This window comes from Babesia microti, chromosome IV, assembly GCF_000691945.2.
Source record: "Babesia microti strain RI chromosome IV, complete genome".
In the NCBI taxonomy this organism is placed as follows: domain Eukaryota; phylum Apicomplexa; class Aconoidasida; order Piroplasmida; family Babesiidae; genus Babesia; species Babesia microti.
Window position 1 is genome coordinate 675,085 of NC_034969.1, and position 22,050 is coordinate 697,134.

At 34.7% G+C, this 22,050-nt stretch overlaps 10 protein-coding genes across 10 annotated transcripts; 5 read left to right on the forward strand and 5 right to left on the reverse strand.

Annotated features, from left to right (window-relative positions):
• Positions 1–6: 6 nt before the first annotated feature.
• BmR1_04g06625 (conserved Plasmodium protein, unknown function) lies at positions 7–2,978 on the forward strand (the record flags this gene model as incomplete). The annotated part of the gene is made up of 2 exons (XM_012794475.1): positions 7–2,866; positions 2,887–2,978. The coding sequence occupies 2 exons, from the start codon at positions 7–9 to the stop codon at positions 2,976–2,978; spliced, it is 2,952 nt and encodes a 983-aa protein (XP_012649929.1).
• On the forward strand, positions 3,898–4,709 carry BmR1_04g06630 (ER lumen protein retaining receptor; the record flags this gene model as incomplete). The annotated part of the gene is made up of 2 exons (XM_012794476.2): positions 3,898–4,043; positions 4,184–4,709. The coding sequence occupies 2 exons, from the start codon at positions 3,898–3,900 to the stop codon at positions 4,707–4,709; spliced, it is 672 nt and encodes a 223-aa protein (XP_012649930.2).
• On the reverse strand, positions 4,926–5,929 carry BmR1_04g06635 (transcription initiation factor TFIIH subunit H3; the record flags this gene model as incomplete). Its single annotated transcript, XM_021482529.1, has 6 exons — positions 4,926–4,989; positions 5,011–5,300; positions 5,323–5,364; positions 5,385–5,512; positions 5,554–5,717; positions 5,739–5,929. 6 exons carry the CDS (start codon positions 5,927–5,929, stop codon positions 4,926–4,928), a joined length of 879 nt encoding a protein of 292 aa, XP_021337187.1.
• Positions 5,930–6,027: 98 nt separating this feature from the next.
• BmR1_04g06640 (hypothetical protein) lies at positions 6,028–8,142 on the reverse strand (the record flags this gene model as incomplete). Its single annotated transcript, XM_012794478.1, has 1 exon — positions 6,028–8,142. The coding sequence occupies one exon, from the start codon at positions 8,140–8,142 to the stop codon at positions 6,028–6,030; it is 2,115 nt and encodes a 704-aa protein (XP_012649932.1).
• Positions 8,422–10,312, forward strand: BmR1_04g06645 (DDX18, HAS1, ATP-dependent RNA helicase DDX18/HAS1; the record flags this gene model as incomplete). Its single annotated transcript, XM_021482530.1, has 9 exons — positions 8,422–8,704; positions 8,727–8,815; positions 8,869–9,063; positions 9,084–9,281; positions 9,419–9,679; positions 9,701–9,754; positions 9,776–10,060; positions 10,083–10,254; positions 10,275–10,312. The coding sequence occupies 9 exons, from the start codon at positions 8,422–8,424 to the stop codon at positions 10,310–10,312; spliced, it is 1,575 nt and encodes a 524-aa protein (XP_021337748.1).
• Positions 10,533–11,980, reverse strand: BmR1_04g06650 (Protein tyrosine kinase; the record flags this gene model as incomplete). The annotated part of the gene is made up of 5 exons (XM_012794480.2): positions 10,533–10,597; positions 10,618–11,202; positions 11,223–11,615; positions 11,639–11,836; positions 11,890–11,980. The coding sequence occupies 5 exons, from the start codon at positions 11,978–11,980 to the stop codon at positions 10,533–10,535; spliced, it is 1,332 nt and encodes a 443-aa protein (XP_012649934.2).
• Positions 12,035–12,476, forward strand: BmR1_04g06655 (conserved protein, unknown function; the record flags this gene model as incomplete). Its single annotated transcript, XM_012794481.1, has 2 exons — positions 12,035–12,335; positions 12,358–12,476. The coding sequence occupies 2 exons, from the start codon at positions 12,035–12,037 to the stop codon at positions 12,474–12,476; spliced, it is 420 nt and encodes a 139-aa protein (XP_012649935.1).
• BmR1_04g06660 (Plasmodium falciparum domain of unknown function (CPW_WPC)) lies at positions 12,571–13,589 on the reverse strand (the record flags this gene model as incomplete). Its single annotated transcript, XM_021482531.1, has 10 exons — positions 12,571–12,689; positions 12,711–12,789; positions 12,812–12,917; positions 12,942–13,056; positions 13,100–13,128; positions 13,151–13,168; positions 13,190–13,229; positions 13,252–13,312; positions 13,333–13,483; positions 13,507–13,589. The coding sequence occupies 10 exons, from the start codon at positions 13,587–13,589 to the stop codon at positions 12,571–12,573; spliced, it is 801 nt and encodes a 266-aa protein (XP_021337749.1).
• On the forward strand, positions 13,646–14,077 carry BmR1_04g06665 (secreted ookinete protein, putative (PSOP6); the record flags this gene model as incomplete). The annotated part of the gene is made up of 5 exons (XM_021482532.1): positions 13,646–13,741; positions 13,762–13,824; positions 13,846–13,885; positions 13,906–14,005; positions 14,026–14,077. The coding sequence occupies 5 exons, from the start codon at positions 13,646–13,648 to the stop codon at positions 14,075–14,077; spliced, it is 351 nt and encodes a 116-aa protein (XP_021337750.1).
• On the reverse strand, positions 15,006–22,039 carry BmR1_04g06670 (DNA polymerase epsilon subunit 1; the record flags this gene model as incomplete). The annotated part of the gene is made up of 12 exons (XM_021482533.1): positions 15,006–15,141; positions 15,162–15,663; positions 15,685–15,796; positions 15,817–15,886; positions 15,907–16,055; positions 16,076–16,441; positions 16,462–16,551; positions 16,572–16,703; positions 16,725–17,515; positions 17,536–17,608; positions 17,631–18,074; positions 18,095–22,039. The coding sequence occupies 12 exons, from the start codon at positions 22,037–22,039 to the stop codon at positions 15,006–15,008; spliced, it is 6,810 nt and encodes a 2,269-aa protein (XP_021337751.1).
• Positions 22,040–22,050: the final 11 nt, after the last annotated feature.

The window sequence follows — 22,050 nt, forward strand, 5'->3', positions numbered from 1 at the left end:
AGTGAAATGATTTTGGGCCTTGTTGAACATTGGCTAAAGCTATTACTCAACATTATCCACTATATATTTATACTGGCCGCCTGGGTTTACCGCAGAAGGTACTTTGTCGTGTATATTCCACTCACAATTTCACTATGGCTCTACTATGAAATCAAATACACCTCTCCAGGATGCACTTTCTATTCTGGTAGAAAAGCCGCGAGATTGTTGAGTAGTTGTAATTTCGTTTTTAAATCGTATCGCCCGCCCATTTACATCTTTTCATGTACATTACAATGGTTGTATATGTGCACATTTAACAATTTGGAGCTACTAAGCCGTTTACTACATTCTAACTATTTCGAATACCTGGGATATTTGCGCCGCCCCTTATACTATTGGATCTCAATAATCTGTAAATTGCTAATCAAATCTCCCTTTTTTAGAAGATTATATAATTACGATGTTTTTATATCGCAAAGGGAAATAATTGAATCTTATGGCCGTTCTCCCATAATTTTGGACTGGTATTTGCCTCCTTGGCTAGTAAAAAAGTGCAGCAAATGTAACAGGGCCAAACCCTCACATCAATTTATGAAGTGTAACAACCAGAGATCGCATCACATAAACAGTAAAACTAATCAAAGTTTTTCATTAATCCCATCCGATAAATCTTTTTGCGACAATTACGGTCAGGAATATCAACGCCATTTTTTTGGAAAAAGATTAAATTCATTGGATAAAAAATCAGTGGATGATAATCTCTCCTCTGCGGATACTCGCGAGCTATATAGATCCAATACGATGAAAATATCAATTAAACCATTCTCCAGGTTTTCTTTTAGGCGTAAAAATTCTTCGGCTGACCAAACTAAACCGCAACAAATTACGCTAAACGATAATGGGAGGCCTATTGATTCCGGAAATTTTTGTGATGAGTATTATTTTGAGGATTTGAATATGAATTTTGATGAAAACGCAAATAATACCCAATATAACTGTTCTGAGGCTTCTTATTATATACAAAATGTTCCCGGTTATTATAACACTTATGTTGACAATAGTGTGACCAGGGGTATTATTTTGATATTGCCTGATTATAACATGCCTTATAATATATGTAATCAACACGCTGGATGTATTTGTAATGCCTGGGACCTCAAGTCTAGGGATAAATTTAAAAAGATAACCTGCCAAAAATGTTTAATGTCTCTTTACAAAGATGCACATTCGTACAACAAGGAAACACCATGTTTATCACTCACCAAATTATTTATTGCAGACGCTTTGAAAGCAGGATTTATATGCGTGGAGATACATTTGAATGTAAATTTGGGTCTGCCGATTCATATTAACGGACACTGGTTGGGTATGACTTCCTACCCTTTCAGCATATATGGGAATTCAATATCTGACCTAGATTGTGCCATTGGCAGAATTTCAAGCAGATATCCTCATTTGCCTATCCAATGTGTTGGATTTGCTGGTGGTTGCAATATTTTAATTGAATATTTACTCAGGGCTAACGATTCTAGGTTTGTTGAAAAATTGAATGATGAACAAAATAATAGTATGTTACCGGCCAAAGGATTTGAGTTGTTGCAAAAACCATTTGAAGGAAACACTAAAAAATCTTCAAGTAGATTTGGTGGTAAAATCTCTATTAAACATGCTAATTCACCAAATGATACTGATGAATCATTCGATTTATCAAGTTCGGAGACTGACAACGAACGTGGAGATGTTGGGAGTAAGAAGTTGGGGATGAATAGGTCTAGGATGAAGAAGAAGCTCAGTGAAAAGTTTGGTGAAAAGCTCAAGAGCAAGAATTCTGCCGAACAGATAGATCATTTGGAGAGTATAGACAGTGGCATGTACCAGGAAGTATTTACAGTTAAAGAAAATGATCAGCTCACTGATGCAGTAACTAGCAATGCTAAAGATACTTTAGATCTTTATAAGAAAAAGAATAAGAATAATAGAAAGATCGTAATGATGAAGAGGCCTAAAATCAGTGACAAGGGGCAGTATAAGTCAAAAATCGTCGATGAGAAATTCAAAGTATATTATAACAAGGTGATCCACTCTGCATCGTGCATAAATTTGAATTTAAAGGCTGGAAGCGAGTTCTTTCATCTAGTTACTAGCACATCTCAAAAGCAAGGCTTCTTTAAGAAGTACGAACTTTTGAATGTTTTATTTGGAATAATTAGGAAGTTGGTATCCAAGGTTTTGAATCTAAATTTACTAGCTAAAAACTATAAAAATACCTGCAAAAATGAGTTGCGTGAGAATATTGAACTGCTGTTACGGCGCATCCATTGCAGTAGGGATGTAAAAAATCTGGACAAAAATTTGTGCAAAACCTACCAATGTTGCCATTATTCAACAACGATATTTAATAATATACAAAGCATTTCAACCTTAAATAGTGCCTCAGATAAAGGATTTGAATCGCAAACTTTATATGCACTGCTTATCTTATTGCATAAGGAATTTTACGAAACTTACAGAGAGTCGTTAAATAATCATACAGTTATCTCTCGTTCATCACTATTACCTGTAAACAACACTAATTGGACTCTCACGATAGGTGATGGATATTACTCCAAATTTTCTGAGGGCTCTAACAAACTTTGCGGCCTGCTCAGTCCCACTGATGACATCGACGCGGTACTCCTCAAGCGGAATCTACGAAAACTTTACGATGATAATATGAAATTGGTACGCAATTGTTTAGGAAGCATTGATTTGCCTATCCTATTCGTATCATCATTAGATAACTCGTTGTTTGGGATCCAAGATATCGATGTTTATCAACCCATACGTAATTCGAACATTCTACACTTTGTTACACAATCTGGCGGAGATTGCACATATTTGAGCGGTAATTCAATATTAATATAGGTACAACAGTGCCTGCATATTGGCTCAGAGATCCAATATTGGAGTTTATTCAAGCAGCTATTGCAAATAAACAAGAGGCCATATTCAACTAGACAGTGATGTGTCACTAATTGTAAAATATTTAAAATTTGTTGGAAAATTAAAAGAATAATTAACAAAATTGATCTAATGTTGTCTTTGTATTTGTGTGTTAGTGCTATTGACACAATTCAAATTCAATAGTCGATTAGCATGATGTTAAATTATATTGTGAATTTTTCATAAAAATCTACGATTTATAGCAGTTAATGATTTGATACCTGTTATCAAAACATATGATTATGATAGTTGTGATGATTATTAATATTGTGATAATTCTTGTATTGGTATTGATGATGGGCGATGTTGTGAATGATGACAAATTATTATGGATAGATTAAGATCAATAGTGCAATATTATGATAAGCTACAAATTATTAAAATAGTTACATTTGTAAATAGAATCTATCGGAATAGCAATAGTTACTGGCGAGAAAATGTACAAAGAAAGTATACTGAGATTCCAATGAGTAAATGATTTTTGTTTGTAAACTAGTGAAAGTTACAAAATTTTTATATAATGATAATTATTAAAACAAACAACAGTCAATTGGATTATATCAAGTGCGAGTGATTGGTAATAGTTTTTGAAATTTTATAAATAAAGTCATAAACTAGATAAGCGATAAAGTTCATGTAATGTGTTAGCTAGTGATTATATATAATTTTAACATCTGCAAAAATTGCAAATAATTGATTGGAATGTTCATAATTACTATAATGTATTTAATATTTCGAATATAGTAATGTTAAGCATATATATGTGTGCATGGTATGAGTACTAGTAAAATTTCAAATATAAAATGCATAGATTATATTTATTTATATATGAGATTAAATAATTGTATCGTATTGTTTATAGCTATTTGTGTTAATTTGGATTGGGATAAGTATGTGGTTGATTAGTTTTATAGGGTGTGTTTATTGTTGAGGATGAGTATGAACATATTCAGACTCACAGGAGATATGCTCCATTTGTTGAGCATCTTCTTGCTACTGGCTAAACTACACACCTCCAAAAATTGCCTAGGGATTTCATGTAAAATGCAGGAATTGTATCTGATTGTATTTGTCTCAAGGTATGCAGTTTTACTGTTATCTCGTTTTTTAATTATTTATTTGTTCCACACTTATATGCAAAATTAGTCACAGTATTATAATATATTTAAGTATCCATAATGTTATACAATATTTATATATATAAGCTTTGCTAACATAGATACCTCGACCTATTTCTATACTTCATAAGCTATTATAACACGATTATGAAGATAATATTCATCATGACTACAGCATATTCAATCTATGTAATAAGGGTTAAACCACCTGTGGCTCAAACATACTGCAGAAGACTAGACAAGTTTCCTTATGAAAAGTATCTCATCGGCCCCTGCTTTGTAATAGCCATAATTACCACCTCATCATACCATATAACAGACATAATGTGGACTTTTTCTATATGGTTAGAGTCTGTAGCCATTATACCTCAACTGGTTATGTTATATCAGCAAAGGGAGGTTGAGAATATTACATCACACTATGTAGCCGCCATGGGTATGTACCGTGCATTTTATATCCTGAATTGGATATATCGTTATATTAGTGAAACTCCACCCTATGTAAACGTAGTGGGTTGGATTGGCGGTTTCATACAAACTGCTCTTTATATCGACTTCTTTTACTTCTTCGCAAAATCCAAATGGTACGGTAAAAGACTTGTTTTACCCTATAACGGCACAGTTTAATAGCTTTCAATACATCAATTGTGTAGATGGACCTGTGCAACACGATTGTAAATTAACAATTTTAATTTATTAGCCGTACTTGGCCCTACTAAATAAATAGTTGTAGTTATTTATTTGTGCTATAATTACAATGGTTATTTTGAACACGTAAAACTAGTATACCGAAAATTAGGTTACATATCCCTGCCATAATCTCACAGATAATAAACACACTGGCTAATGTTCCAAGTTAATCTCACAAATTGGTTTAGCCTTCAACGGGCGTTTTGCAAATCTGGAACTATTTTAGTTGAGTATGTACCTGCAAATTTTGCACATTATCAGCGATTTATCCGTACAATAAACTGTCAAACATGATGAACAGAGGTATCCAATTTCAATTGTATTGTTATGGCAATAACAAACGGCTGAATTTGATATTTGAGTTAGTGAAGGGGGGGATAATATGTTTTTACTGTCGTTAGAAGCGAGGAACCAAAAAAGTAGTGTCTGAAATAACGCATATTCAATGTTTATTGAGTCATTCCCATACATATCCATTAAGCGCAAAAATGTCCCTTTAGTAATATCGCTCAGCTGTTCCAATAGTTTCTAGGTTAATTTAATTAACTACCGAGTGCGATTTACCTAGGGTTAGTGTATTAATTGGTATTTTCTGAATGACATGTAATTTACCATGTTTAAAGCTGAGAACCCTATGTTAAGTAAGGGTATATGTTGTTTTAGGTACATATCATTGGTGGAGTAGTCAAGTAATAAGATTTCCCGTGACAAATTTTCCTTATGGCCAATACGATTTAGGTCTAATTGAAGTTAAGCTTACAACATAATGCAATATACATACTTGAAGATAAAGTGGGCTGAGGATTTGCATCAGGCAAATCCTCAGATATAAACTTTAGGAGAGACTCCTCCATGGAATCCAGTGTCGAATCCATGCTGGTGGTGTTAGAATTAGTTGTAGTAGGGATAAGTGTGGAATCTGTTAAACCATGAAATATAATTTTACTGCATACACAGCTTTCCTACCAGTAAATAGTGTTAGTGGCTATTATATACAAAGTCCTGCCACTAGACATGCAATGATAGGCTCGGATGAAACGTTTGAGCGAGCTTACAAATTGAATGAAAGTTAATTTATTATCACTAACACCATCATTACTCCATGAACGTTTATTTGCGTCTATAACCAACACCAGTGATGATTTATACATGGACATGCTTACACTGCACAACCATACCCCATGAATTACCCTTATATTAAGTATTACATATGTGTACTATAATTATAATAAAGAATGCAAAATTTCAAAACAGTTTATGATTGCGATGTAATAAACTTGTGATACTCTGACAACTTCTCATGTCTATGCAGTTGGTCTATATTGTCAAAATACCGCAGGCAAATAAAACATATCAATTGTACCGATATTTCATTACCAGAACATGTGGATTCTAATTCCATTTCCATGGCTTTATCGTCTAGTATCGATGAATGTGCTGTTTTTAAACGATTTGTAAAGGTTGTTGATATTTTTATTCCATACGTGGAGCTCGTGTTGTCAACCACACCTTTTGATCTACTTGTCAAATTATTACATTCAACTGAAGCAGTCGTTATAATTGTTGATTTTGACTTTAAGGGTACATCAGTACATGCTTCATCAGTGTCTGTTGCATCGGCGATGAATTGCCTAGATACATTATCAACATTATTAGCTATAGCTGCTACCCTGAATGACTGGGACGCTCTAGCCATCTTTCTTGCTTCCTCCAGTACTCTAATGGATACCGGTATATCATTCATACACTTATCATTGTTGCTAGTGCTAACATCGGTGCTAGTGTTATTATTTGTGCTAGTAACAGTCGAGCTTGTTGGTTCCACTCTTACAAGGCATGAGCTATGCCCATCCCAAACGAAATAGCCCCCAGAAGCTAGCATATAGTAACGTGTATTTTGATCGTAATACAAGTTAAGTTGACTATTATACTGATAATTTGTGGTCTTATCTATTGGCCATCTGTCTGAGTCAATACTGCCACTGGAAAACCAAATTGTTTTACCCATCCAATTACTCACATAACCTGAAAATCTCATCTTCATATCAATAGATTTTAGCAAAATTTCCACGCATTCAATGGTTGTGTTGTATATTTTACAATATTTTTTATCTCCGTTCTTATTACCAACTGACTGTTTATGAACGCTGTCAAATTTTATGCGATTAACAAGATCACTGGCCACAACTTGTTCCTTTAGCAGCATCAAATCTACGCGCAGCGGCGTACCATTGAGTTGCTGTGACGTGCATTTAGTTCCTACCAAATTAAAGTAACTAGACAAACAATCTTTTGAGGTAAAGGCTGCAAATAGAAAGCCCATACTCAGCCCATGTATTTTATCTGAAAAATAGTAAAGCCGCTCTAGCCCAGTGATATCTGGTAATATATCGTCCAGAAGTTCTATAAAATGAGTATGTGCTAGCGTATACGGTACATCCTTGATAACTATCCAAGATGAATATTCATTTGTGAGATTTGATATGTTTGTAAGGAAAGATAATGATTGTTGTTGAAACTCTTCAGGTCTAGGCATGTTACATTGCAAACATACAATTCGCTTTGAAAAGTTGAAGTAGTTACAGGAGGGGCAATTCCAATCGCAAAACATTTTAATCATAGAATTTTTGATTTGTATTGTACCAGTTGATGATGATTGACCAATTATAATATCGTCGGAATTTTTCGGAATGACTCGGTCTATTTGTATCACTGGATAATAGTTCCCTTTTATTTTTATTTTTGGGATTTTTAAAGACTTCAAAAATTTGTTTACAACGATACTAGATGGGAATTCAATATGTGCCTTATTAGTTTCAAATGCAGTGGCGCCACAGGTAGTCGTGAAATTAGATGCAGTTTTATTGTCATTGAAGAGGATAGTGACTGAATTAGGAGGAGAAAAACCATTTTTAATGGAAATTTGACGGATAACCTCCTCAATGTCCTTTTCTACAATTGATTTATCAAGGCCCGTTATTTCAGCTATATTTCTACCATCATTATCCTCTTCATCTTCATCGTTATATTTCCTATCTGATTGTCTGTCATATATTGACCTATGTAAGTGATTATCTGGTGTTGAACGTCTACTATTTCTGTAAATATCTCTGCCATAACTACTAGTATGCTTTTCTCTGTCAAAACTGTGGTGATCACTATCTAAACCAGAACGTTTTTCTTTGTAATTACCAGTAAAGTGTTGATGTCTGCTATAACTGGCAGTAGAATGATCTGATTTAGATGGGCAGCTTCTTTTGTGATTGTATCTGTCACGATGATTGTCATTACTATGATAATTATAACGATATCTATCTCCGTGATGATCTTTGTATCGCCCGTGAAAATCACTCTTATCTTGGCTATACATTCAGCTATTTATAAGACAAATTTTACGAAATCTATAATTAACATGATTTATTAATTTATAAATATAAAAAATAGTGATTATGTGGTACATCTGACATAGATAAGGTAATAAGTAGTGCTGGCCTGATGTAGTGGTTATCATATTGCTGACAGTACTATAAAAATGGGATGTCAATATAATGGTTGTAAATCTGTTACTTTTTGATATTTTAAATTTTTTTTGATAAATCGAATAAAAAAATCAGTACATAATTCGCGACTACTGTGTAAATGTAGCTAAATGAAGAGGCCAAATGAGAATGAATCCAATGATTCTAATGAGCTCACTAATTCTTTTGATAAAAATCACTCAATAAATTTAAAAAATGAAATTAATATCACCACTCCTTTTAGTGATGCTCAAAAATCATATTTCAGTGACCTAAAATTCACCTCCCTCGACATATCAGAACCACTCATGAAATCAATCTCAGATGCTGGTTTTACCCAAATGACTCCTATTCAGGCTGAGTCTATACCCCTACTTCTAGCAGGAAAGGATGTTTTGGGTTCTGCAAAAACAGGTAAACATGAGCTGTTATTTAGGCTCTGGCAAAACTCTAGCGTTTCTTATCCCAATGATCGACATATTATACAAAGTGCATTTTAGTCCTAGAAATGGTACTGGCGCTCTGGTAGGTTCTGGCACATTTTTACCCTTGTAGTAAAATTGTACATATTCAATTAGATCATATCACCTACTAGGGAATTGAGTTTACAAATTTTCAATGTGGGCAAACAATTGTGTGAACTTCTACCCCAGACAATTGGATTGGTTATTGGTGGAGCAAACAGAAAAATGGAAGTAGATAGGTTAAATAAGGGAATTAACATTTTAGTGGCTACACCTGGTCGTCTATTGGATCACATGCAAAATACTAAAGTAGGGAGTTATTTATGTAGGGGTTTGTATTTAAAAACTTATTACTCCTCACAATTGATGAAGCAGATAGAATTTTGGAAATTGGTTTTGAGGAGGATATGAACAATATCATAAAAATGCTCCCGAAAAAGCGTCAGACTTGTTTATTTTCTGCTACAAATACCAATAAGGTTCAAGATCTTGCTAGGTTGTCACTTAATAAACCAGTTTCGGTTAAGGTATGTCAGTCTGTTTTTTCACCATTAAATTGTCGGGTTTTTACAACAGAATTTAGTCAAAAATTATCAGTGTATTGAATTTTCAATTGAAATATGTGAAAATTGTTAAAATTTTACAATTTGACAATCTAACATAGATTACAGACACGCCTACTGCAACTGTGTCCGGTCTGGAACAAGGATACGTCATTTGTGATGCTGAAAAGAGATTCCTTCTGTTATTTTCCTTTCTCAAAAAAAACAGTAACAAAAAATGTATGGTCTTCTTCAGTACCTGCAATTCTGTTAAATTTCACGATGAACTGATGAATTATATCGACCTTAAAACTACGTGTATCCATGGAAAAAAGAAACAGAGTAATCGTGAAAATACATTTTATTCCTTTTGCAAATCTGAGGTATGTTGTTTGATTATTTAGAGCGGTATTTTGTTATGTACCGATGTAGCTGCAAGAGGATTAGATATACCTAATGTAAGTAAATGTCTTACATAGGTTGACTGGATTATCCAATATGACCCCCCAGATGACCCAAGGGAATACATTCATCGAGTTGGTAGGACAGCTCGAGGAGCTGGTGGTAAAGGTCGAGCTATTTTGTTTCTAATGCCCGAGGAGATCGATTTTTTGCAGTATCTAAAGTTGGCAAATGTTACACTAAATGAGTATTCCTTTAACACGACTAAAATTGCCAACATTCAAACTCAATTGGAGCGGTTAATTGAAACAAACTTTTATCTCCATAAATCATCTAGGGAAGCTTACAAATCGTATCTACACGTATGTAAAGTCAGTTACATAGGCCTACCTATCGCACAGCTTGAAAGATATCTTCAATGTTCATTCATTGGATCTTCAGAGGGTAGCTAGAGCCTTCGGTTTTTCGGTTCCACCAACAGTAGATTTGAATATTAAGCATAAGCCGAAGAAGCAAAAATTAAAGATTAACAATAAGTTCAGAGGATCAAGTTTTGGTAATGAGACACTGATTTAGCTAATGTTAAAGGGGATAATAGGCAGTTTTCAAGGTGATTAACGCATCACTCACTCAAGTATTTTCTATTAAATTAATTAATAACTTTGCTATTTAATTAATAATAGGCTTAAATTGTGTTGTAATGTAGCATTATATATTGAATTATTTTATGAATTAATTTGCAACACTAGTTCAATAAATAAATGTTGTACCAAAATTACAGATTAAAATGCAGTTACAATTGCAATGAAACAATTTTGGTGTATTTAGCATTGTTTATGCCATAGAAGAGGTACGGGCTACAATTTCCTGCTTGAGTGATATCGCTGCCATTAAGCCATCTAAATCAAGTGTTTCTTACAGTGAATAAGCCCTTCAAATAGATTGATTATGAAGCTATGCTTTTGGTAACCAATTTTAAATATTTGAATGGAAAGTATTATACAAACAGAATCACCAGTGTTATTGTTAGTGTTGTTTTCAGGTTTGAAGGTCTTCTTGCACAAAATCCTATATGCAGGTAAAACGTTCCAGGTATAATTCTGTTGTATTAAAATTTGGAATATTATCTTAAACAAACTCAATAAATTATTTTTAATTGGTTCTGCAATTTGCCAACGGGGGGCGTCCCTGATTAAAACAAATTTTGTTTCATTGGGAATTCGTTTCTCTTCTTTCAATTTGCGATTATAATGATATTCTATAGTGTATCGTATTTCTGGTGAAAAGGTATAATACAATTCTGATGGTATTGCCTCTTTAACATTATAATTATCACTATATTTGTCAAAACTAGTAGCATCATTTATAAGCCGATCAGGAGATTGTAATAATTTATTTGATCTTAATTCATCGAATGTTGCACGATCCTTTGGATTTACATGTAACATCCTTGCAAGTAGAATTTTACAATCTTCAGAAATATAGCCAGGTACGTTGTATTTGCCTAAATAAACTGTTTCCTACCTAATTTGATTTTGGCAAACAACGAAGGCATATCTTCATCGTCAAATGGTAACTCTCCAACCAATAGCACATATAAAATGATGCCCAGAGACCAAATATCCACTTCAGGCCCGCTATAAGGTTTACCACATATTATTTCTGGAGATGCGTAATTTGGCGATCCACATGGAGTTCTCAAGCAGTCACCATCAATCAAGAATCTAGAAAATCCAAAATCTCCCAGCTTAATGTTTAACGAATCATCCAATAATATATTCTCTGGCTTCAAATCTCTGTGACACATCATTTGTGAGTGGCAATAATCAACTGCTGAAAAAATTTGCTTAAACAATTTCAGCGCATACTTCTCAGTGAATCTTGGTGATGATACGATATGGTCAAATAATTCACCGCCTAAGTTGTTAAAATTATTATACCTTGAATGAATTCAGTTATTATGAATAGGTAGAAGGGGGAGTCTAATACATCAATTAGCCTGATTATGTTTTCATGATTTAATTTACGTAATACGCTTATTTCCCGAGACAGTTTCCCCATGAGGTCTAACTTTAGTAGTTTGTATTTGGGTACAATTTTGATTGCTACCTTTTCGCCAGTGATCAAATGGACTCCATCTAAATTAGCCATTTGTATTGATTTTAAATATTGTGTAGATATAATTACTTACAGTATACATTAGCAAAAGTTCCAACTCCAATTTTGTGTTGGATTAAGTAGTTCCTTAGTCTAGTTCCCTGAACCATTATTATAAACAGCATACGTGACGCACCATAATATATCACTCATTTATAGTGTTCACCATGACAGTATAAATGCTACCAATTAAGTCGGGTCTAGATAGTAATTTTTTTTTTAATATAACAAAAAAATACCACAAGTACTATTCATATCGCAATTATACCATTCGTAATAATGTAACTGATGAATCCCATACTGATTGCAGTGGGACATGGCGGCAAAATGTAGTAGGCGCACAAGAATTCCAGAATTTAAAGGTTGGTCCTTATAAAAGGGGCAGATGGGTTGTCAGTTTCAAGGAAGATCCGGGTAGTTTTGTCACTAATATGCTCATATTCGTCATCACAGGCTATACAATCTTCACTCTTTCACCAGGTAACCATAATAGCTTAGACAGGCGAATCCATGATAATCAGACGAAGGAGGAAGATTAGGCAGGAGATACTTGATGAATATGGATTGACCGAAGCAGAGCTGGAGCAAATAGAGGATTACAAACTACCCCCAGGCCTATAATTCTACATCATAATTCATGAATCTCTAAATTTTGTATACATAAAAACTATGTTATACATAGAATATGACTGTTTAGTGACTTATATTTGTGAATTTAGTAGTTTTGTGGATAAATTATGTGACCCACATCGGATAATGCACCAAAGAAATTGTCTTTGGGCAACACTTCCATATTTGTTGTGGCATTGCTCATTGTTGGCCAGTGCAAGTTGCCTAAATAATAGTTTGGCTTACATTCCATGGACCATATAGCTTTTTCGTTATTTGTGAAAGTTGAGAAATTCATAAATGGCGAGCATTTCATGGAATAATTCTGCGTAACTCATTTTGGTTACTGCCGGTGCTAAACAATAATTGTTTCCTATGTGAACCCAATTATATGGGCACACTGTATTGTAATTTATGGCTAAATTTTTAATACAGGGCCAATCGGATTTACATCTATGTTAGATAATGCATGATTACTTGTAGGCAAACTCCTCCTTTTGTTTAGATGTTGTGATCCTGTTAACATTGTATTCGCGGCAATTTCCATTGTAAGATTCTGGTGGTAAACAAGAATCACTTTCCAAAGACCAGCCTTGTATGATGTTATAAGTTACCTAAATAGAGCACTGATAAACCTTTGGGACATGGAGCGGAGTAATCACGTCTAAATTAATTAAAATGTGTACTTGCATTGGCCAGTGAACCTAGATTAGTGATACGCATACCAAAACTTTTTTAAATGATCCAAAGTAACGGCAAATATTTCTGTATAAACTGTTTGTTTTACTATCATTAATTTCCATGTTTTTGTGTTCATTTACTATTGTGTCATGTATGTCATCAGTGGCCTGTATCAAATTTTTTATACGTTATTAATAGCTTTTGAGACTAGTTCCTCGAATTTACTAGTGTCTGATGGCATATTATCGCGATTTACAGATGATTCATCGATTGAATTAATATTATAAGTGTCATGCACTGCGATATCTTTGACATTCGAGTACAAATTGTCCATATCACTGGGTAAGCATCGATTACTGACGTTGACAAAGATGACTCATCAAATTTTGACGTTTTATGCGATAAAATTTGGGGTATCATTAAGAGTATGGAAGAAAACAACATCGCATTGGTGTGTGGCCCCAGATATCTTACACACTGATTGTGGCGGCATCCCATAAATGAATACGCTAACACTGGCTAATTTATCACTTATATTGCGTATTGGTGGCACTCTGTGTGTAACACAGAGATCTTTAATGTTTCCCATCAGTTCTGTATGTATCTACTTATCTAGACTTTGAAAAATTCGCTTATGGGTTCGATTCAAGATTCTGCGGATTTTGCCATCAAAATTCACGTAATCATAACACTGATTTAGCCCCCAAAGCAAGAAACTAACGAAATATTGGAAGATATTGGTATTAGTGTTATGATGTAGACGAAATCAAATCGCTGGAGATGAAGGAACTTAATTACGAGATGGAAGATTATGCCAGAGCCAAGCAAAAGATGTTAAATTTGCATAAGAGGAGAATTGAGTATTTATATCTTTACTTAGACAAATTGTATCTAAGGCATTTGAACCACTTCATGCTACACTAGTATATTAGTTTACATATGCATTATTATGGATTAAAAATTCATTCACTTAATTTTTGATTCACTCTCTAATTAATAGCTTAAATACAAATAACAATTTGCATGCATATTTCTATGTGCAAATAAATATAATAACATCAATTTTGATATTGTGGCGCGATGCAGAAGTGTAATTATTTAGTTTCTCTTAGTAGGCTAACATTTAGACTTAGTTCACACCAATATTTGAAGATATTGTCAGTCTTACATGTTTATCTACATCAAAAGTGTTATTTATTTATGCAATGATCATTACTATTTGATAATATAAAATTTCACACAATTTATATTACTTTCACATATAATTTTAAAATATATTTTTCATTTTACTTCATATTACAGTTTACAATAAATGTCTACAAATGAAAAATGTAAGATATATTTGGTATCCTAAATAATTAGATGAATAATTGTACATGTTAATTAAATATATGCAATTGTCCATACAACTTCCTAATTAACTTTAGTTATTTAATTCAAGATAAACAACAAATCATGATAGTAGGCACAAGTACCACTCCTACTGTGATTATTCTACACATGAAATTTGAAATTTTTATCTTTAACACGATTATTCAGTCATTTAATGATATATTTATAGTAAAGCTTAGAAAGGTGATTTTAATGGGCCAGTTTTTAACGGGCGGTGCAATTTATATCTCGCAAGATAACCATAGGAACATATAAATAACTACCGGTCAATATAATGTACATTGGACGTGTGAATTATCATTGCCAGCAAAATATATTACCTAGTGATATAGTTACATTTGATAGGGGTATCAAGAGTATAGTAAGCTTTTGTTCAGAATTAAATATTGTATATTGCTTATGTTTATTGGTTAGTAAAATAGCGATATATGATGTGGTCATCTTCTAGTAGCCATTAAATGAAGGCTATTAGATCAGATAGTCAAACTGTTTAATAGCCGAACTCAACAGGTGGTACTCATTGGTCTTTGCAATCTTTCTCACAATTTCCACAGCATAAAGCCAAGTATTAATGTCCAATGAATCGGCATAGACATTTCCACAACTAAATCAAATCTCCCTCACTTGCAATTGGTAGATTGATATGAGATACGCGCGTGGCTGCAATATACGCATCTGAAATTCTGCGCATGAAGCGCGTAAAAAAATTCCTCTAGATAATCTATAAGCTTGAGCTCGATGGTTTCCTGGTCCCACGGTTCATTACAATAATCACAAATTGTTAGATTATTTATGATGGTAATATTTATGTTTGACATTGCAAAACAATTAGTGCAACACATATCCCTGAGTACAAGTTTGTCATTAATCACGCTACGAGCCAAACTATTAGGTATCGTGTGAGGGTTGCTACCAACAATGCTCTTAAAACGGTGTAACAACTCTTGTAACTCCCCATCTTTTTGTATATTTAATGATTTCTCTATTTCAAGCAAGCAAGTAACCAAGCCCACAGCTTCACATTTCCAGTCAGTGGCCGCTGTTGCAAATGTTCCAGGAATCATTGGAAATTCTAGACTTGTGATGAGGTTCTCAGTGTTTTTAGAATCTTCATCATTAAGATATTCTATATTAGTCAGTTTCATACCTGTAAGAAAGGTATTCCTGTCACGCAGCAAATTTTCTATGTTTTGATACAGATTATCACCGAGCCACCAATCTCGAATGGAAGTACATAATAATTCCTCCGACTCAATCATCTAAATTAGATCTTTTGCACCTTATCTTTAGTCTGACCGCAATTGTTCAACGTGTTAATAAGTGGAGTCAATACGATACTGTCAATTAAACTAAATGGGTTATGGCATACTCCCTAAAAAAACCTTGTATGGGCAAGGGGTAAAGCTTTAGAAGGGGTAAGTCCTCAACCGAATTTTTAACGTTGTGCGGGGAGTATTCTTTGAATCTTATATAATTATCATCGTTAAGCTGTATAACCGCTATGTATTCGTCACACAACTGAATGGACGTAGGCTTACAGTAAAAGTGACGCTTTCGTAACAACTTCCCAACGATTTTATGCTTCTCATGGCCAAATCAATGACTTGTCTTCCCATTTCAACGTTTACCTGCCCAGTATCCAGAATGGCAAAGCTCGAACCAACGTATATAGGCATAATTCCAAACCTGGATTTTAATTGTAGCAACAGTTGAGACAAATAACTTTCATAACATATTACAATTTGACTATATAACAACGGGTCATATAGAATGCTCGAGCTGTCAGATATCCAGGCACGAATGTTTGTTAACGTTTGAAATATGTTTTGAAATGAGCGGTAGCTTATTGATTCGTATAGGTTCATTAGTGTTTTTAATATACCATCCAGTGTTTGGGCCAAAATCTAAGTAACTAAAAATGTACCTTCAAGGGCTCGTTTGATGAATGATGGAGGTTATTACTCTTGTCTACCGACTCAAACTTATTAGCGTGCCTTATAGCGTGGAATATTATCTGAATGATTTGCAAATTACTGAGGGATCGAACTCTATTTTGACCACATAACCGCGGTAAATACCACTATTGGTCATTTTAAGCATACAATTGTTAATAATGTCATAGTCAATAACTTTGGTAGATTGGGTATCTTCATTACACCATAGTATCTAAATTAATACAGTGCTTACGTGATTAAACGAACGTAGCGATCTGGCATATGATATGTCAAGGAACAGTCTGGCCACATCGATAGTTGTCTCGTTTATAATCATATTAATTGGCAGACCAGAGATGCGGGCCAATGCCAATTTCTCCTCAAAATTGAAGTAATCATCCTGTAGCAAAGACAATGAATCCCTCACATTTGCTTGTAAAAACGTACTGTCCGGCGCCATCTTTAACCTAAAATTCAGTGTCATATTATTGATCGTTAACACGTTGTCATATACACAACTGAACAAGTTGTTGTCTTCAAGTGACGTGTTAACTATGAATAAGCATTTTTTAAGGTTAACCAACGACTGCAAATAGTTTGTAAAATATTTAATGGCATTTTTGCACGATATGCTCGGTGATCTATGGTCAAATTTAATAGCTTCAGAAAAATTGTTTATACAGTTAGGGAATGGCTGATACTCATAGTCTTTTAGCATGTCTCCACCGTCGTAGTCCTGTTTAAACTGCTTCATTAATTCTACCATTTGTTCCGATGATACATTTTGGGTTATCTCTTTGGATCCGCCAACAATAATTAAACTAGAAATAATATCAGTCGCCGACACTTCTTCTCCCTTGTTCTGCGCTGAATATATTATGGCGCAGAATCTTGTGATATTGCCATCGGTGTAAGAGTGATAAACGTATACATATCTAATATCCGCATCCATTAAGTACTTTGAAGAGTTACTCCCAAATGAGATCCCAGCTAAGGATTTCTCATTGAAACTATTTATCATAGTGCTCCCGTTATCAGACACAGCTGAGTTAATCATTATTAACCTGTTTGAAACTTATCTTTGTCCACTGCTATCTCATTTCCCTTACGAACGATAAAGTCAAATATTAGTGGAATCTAAATATACTATTTTAAATACCTTAGATTCGTAAATCCCCCTTATCTTGTTGTGAAACAAAGCATTCAGTGTGAACACAGACTGTACAGCATTCTCCTCATACAATTCAAGCTGTAATAAGGTTTTCTTTTCAGCTGATTTTGGAAGGCTGTGTCTCACTTTTATAACTTTGGCGTTTTTAGTAATCTCATAGGGCAAATCATTCAGATCACCCTCAAAATTGATGTAAATCCATCGCTTAACAGTGATGTATACTTGATAAATTTTATTGTGATTCAGCACAGAGATTTGACATTTGAAGATCCCAAGCCTTAGAGTTGATTGTATGTCAATTATGTGCCAAGTCTCTGTAAATAAAGTATATAAATCGTCAATTGTTAAACTATCCATTGAAACTCCTTTTAAAAAAGTATACAAGTTGTCGGAAACTGTCTCAATACGGCCCACTTTGCGCCGTAACAAATTCTAGCTAATTTAGTACTTACCAAAATATGAAACGACCATTTACCTCGTAATCGAGTTATCTCTTGTGATATAATAGAATCAACGTCTATTGGAGTTTTCTCACCGTCCGAGTCTATGACTAGGACCTCTTTATCGCACTCGACTATTTGTGTTGTCAAATCTATTACATCCCCTTTACTTGCACATTTATTGCTATCCTTGGAATCAACTAATTGTGCAGGTTTAGAAGCAAAAAATGCAGTAATCCTCCCCTGGCTTGGGTTCAGCGATCTCTCTTTGCGGTAAAGCCAATCCGGAATCTTTATAAAAGGTATTGGATTTGGCACCCCTTGAATTATGCAAGGTATGCATATCAACTTCAACAACTGGATATCAAGCCTTTGACGATAGTAATCCCAATCCAAAATGTCCCTAGAGTTCAATTGAGATGCCTGAGATAATGAGACCTTTAGCCATTTGGAAATAAAAGCATGCCTGGTAGTATCTTCGGAAAGAAAAAGTTGAATTGGAATGGCACGCGCCGTTTTATCAGCATCGCTTGGCTTATTTGTGATCAAAAATTGTGTGGAAACGTTTCGATCCTGAATGTACATAGGGTTGTTTAATAGTTCAGATAAACGCCGTGCCGTTGTAATACCAAATCCCTTCATATTAGGCTGCTCAAGAACAGATTTTTTAATGACACTTTTAGACATCAAAAGATCAAACAGTTCCATATCATCGCTAATGCATTTTGCCTTGTCATCCAAAGTCCTTCTCCACCTAATACCTACTGCGGCAGCGTGGCTGAACGCCTCCTGTTTAGTGGTTCCTAATGCAAATTTCCCAAAAATTTCCTCTTGAAATCGCTGGATTAATTGTAATTCCCCCCTTCGTTTTATTTCAAAGCCCTTAAGTTCACTAATGCATTTTTGGTGATTGTACACAACATAGCGCTTCTTTAGTAATTCTTCTGATTTTTCAGATGCAGGCAAAAACATTCCATACCATGGTCCATCAAGCTCAAATTCCACATGGTTATGCCTTTCAATGCGGTATTTCTCTGTCAATTCATCATATTCCAAATACTGGGTGTTTGCCCAGTTTTTGTCAATCAGCAAATTAAGCATATTAGTGGGATATTCAAAAGTTAGTTTATCTAACTTTTGGTTTGTACCACAGGTACAAACAAAGTATTGCAAATTAAAAATGAAAGGGAATTTTTCGGGCAGCATACACCAAATACCGTCGGTATCCAACTCAATCGCTATACCAATCTTGTCAATCAGTTTCCTAGCAAATTCGATTATTTGAGATCCAGTAAAAGTTACTATTGCTCCCATCTCCATGCTAAACCACCTAGACCCATTACGTTTGACGTAGCCGTAAAAACTGTTAAGAATACACTTGTGCGCCAATTGCAAAGAATCATTTATCAATATTGATTCGTTAATCTCCTTAAGCTTAACTATGTCTACAACAGAAGACTGTAAAATGTTGTGCTTAATTCTTTCCGCCTGTTTAACATTACGTTTAAAGACATACCTACGATCACGAAACTTTAGTACCGTATTGACGTAGAAGGGGTTTTCTCGCTGGCATACTATGCTTTCGACTTCTACTTCCTTAACTAATTTGCTCTTTTGGGTTGTTTTTAATGAATATGCTTTCACAGCTTTCATCAGTTCTGTATTTTGCTCCTTTGCGCTCAACTGATTCCATTTGACACTGGTAACCTTGGCTTCCGGTTTTTTAAGATTAATATTTTCCCCATCACTATCAGATCCAAAGTCACTGATATCATCTTCAGATGCTATATTAGTGACTGAATTGTAAAATTTCCTCTGCGTAGGCTTATAAACACGCGTTTTTAATTCATTTAGAATTGGCATTATGTGACTGTGATCAATTGGTGATATTTCAATTTTTCTCTTCCACTTCATCCGCTTTTGGCACTCATGTGCTTCAGAATAGTACGAACACTTACTGCAAAACTCTTCGTTCACTATAGCAGTAGGTTGTAGCCTGTGGGTCAATATGATATTTGGATACATGGCTCCCACATCCAAATGGATTACTTTTGGTAGGCAATAGAGCTGCTTTGCATTCTTCAAATCAGTTAATTTGGAGTGTATTTCGTCGTATATGTCTCGAATGTTTGTAAAGTAGTGCAAATTTCTATCCATCTTACCTACAATTAAATCTGACTCGTTGTGTTCAAGTGTATCAACCGAGCAACTGCAATGCTTGGGAGGATTGAGATTCTTCCCCCAATGGCTTATGGTCTCTGCTATATTATCGATCAACTGCTGGTATGCATTGTGGTCAATTGTAAATTGCTCGGGTAAATCATCGCGATAGAGCCCGCAACGCAGTGTCTCTACTTTACCACCCACGTATGAATCGTCATAGATGAGATGGAATTTTCCAGTGTTTTCATCTTTATAATAGCTAGAAGATTCTGATTGGTGTTTATTTGGGAAGATTATTTCCTTGGCATAGGCCTCTGCCATTAGTAAATTTTCACACAGTGTACCAGAACCTTGTCTCAATACATCCTCCACAGCCAAAGGTATAATATAACTTAGCGCCAACACAAAATTATGGATAAATTTAATGTACAAATAATATGTGGCTACAGCATCTGAGACACTGTAAGTTGCTAAAGTTTGTGGATCATTTATGGCCAATGTAATCATTTCTTCTGGATCCACCTCGGCTGGGTTATACTTTAGCTTGATGCGGCATACTTGTTTAAGTGTTCTTGAACCATTTGGCAGATATGAATCCCTTTCAACCCATTTATAGCAATCCATATTAAGGAATTCACTCCTTGTAAACTTGTTTTCCATGTTTTTAATGTTTGCCAAGGGGTTTCTCACGTTATTAATTTGGGCTCTTCTATATAAATAGGGGAAGTCAAAGTTATCTCCGTTGTAAGTGACCAAAATATGTGTGCCCAAATTTTTAACACACTCAAAAAATCTGCTAATAATTGCATACTCATTGGGTTCGTTAAATACTCTAAAAGTTCCTGCCCCAGAGAGGTCATGATTTGGTTTATATGAAAAATCTTCAATATCATGAGATACATACTCCCGATTAACTAACAAGTAGCCCTGCCCATTAAACATGAATGATATTAAGATTATCGGATCCACTTCCATATCAGGAAACTTTAATGGCGCCTTGTAACACTCAATGTCCCATGCAAGAACATTTAGTGGCGGAAGTATTGTCCGATCAATCTGATTAAGTGATAGTGTCAGATTGTCTGTAGATGCAATTTCCACGTTATACCAACTGGCACAACGAATGTTCTTATCGATCAGCACTCTAGTTATGTATCTAACATCTGCTTCGTAGCACTCATCTATGTAGGCTAGACAGTCTGGGTTAAAGTCATTAAATTGGTCATTGCACAAGTTATTTAGGTGCTGTTTCACATGAGAAAATCGCAAGCAAGCATTATTGTTTAATTTGCTGGTGTCATAAGCGTTAGAGTCTTTGTATCTAGACTTGATTGATCTGATGTATTGCAATCCTTGGCGCAATAGGTCTATGGTTGCAAAACTAATCTTTAGAAAGCTTCGCTTAGTAGCTTGCTTTGAAAGTTTTGGATTTTTGATGTGGTTGGGACGAGACAAATCCTCCCTATATACCTTCTCAACCAATCCCTTAACATTTTGTTCGAGAAAATGTTTGACATGGTCTAGGTAATTATCGTTACTGAGGCCCACATAGAAATAAGGTAGATGGACCAAATTTGTAAACCAATCCTGTCCATCTTCTGATACAAAAAATAGTTTGAGCGCAGAAAAGGTGTTTATTTCGCTGAAGTTGCGACTACTCTGTAACTTTTCAAAGGAGGAGGAGTTGCTGTTGTAATTAAAAGTGTCGCTAGATGTATTTATTGTTATGTTATTTACCGCTACGTTGTATAGGTAGCCAGTTCTGATTGTTGTTCCTTTATACTTTGGCTCCATCTCACACATCC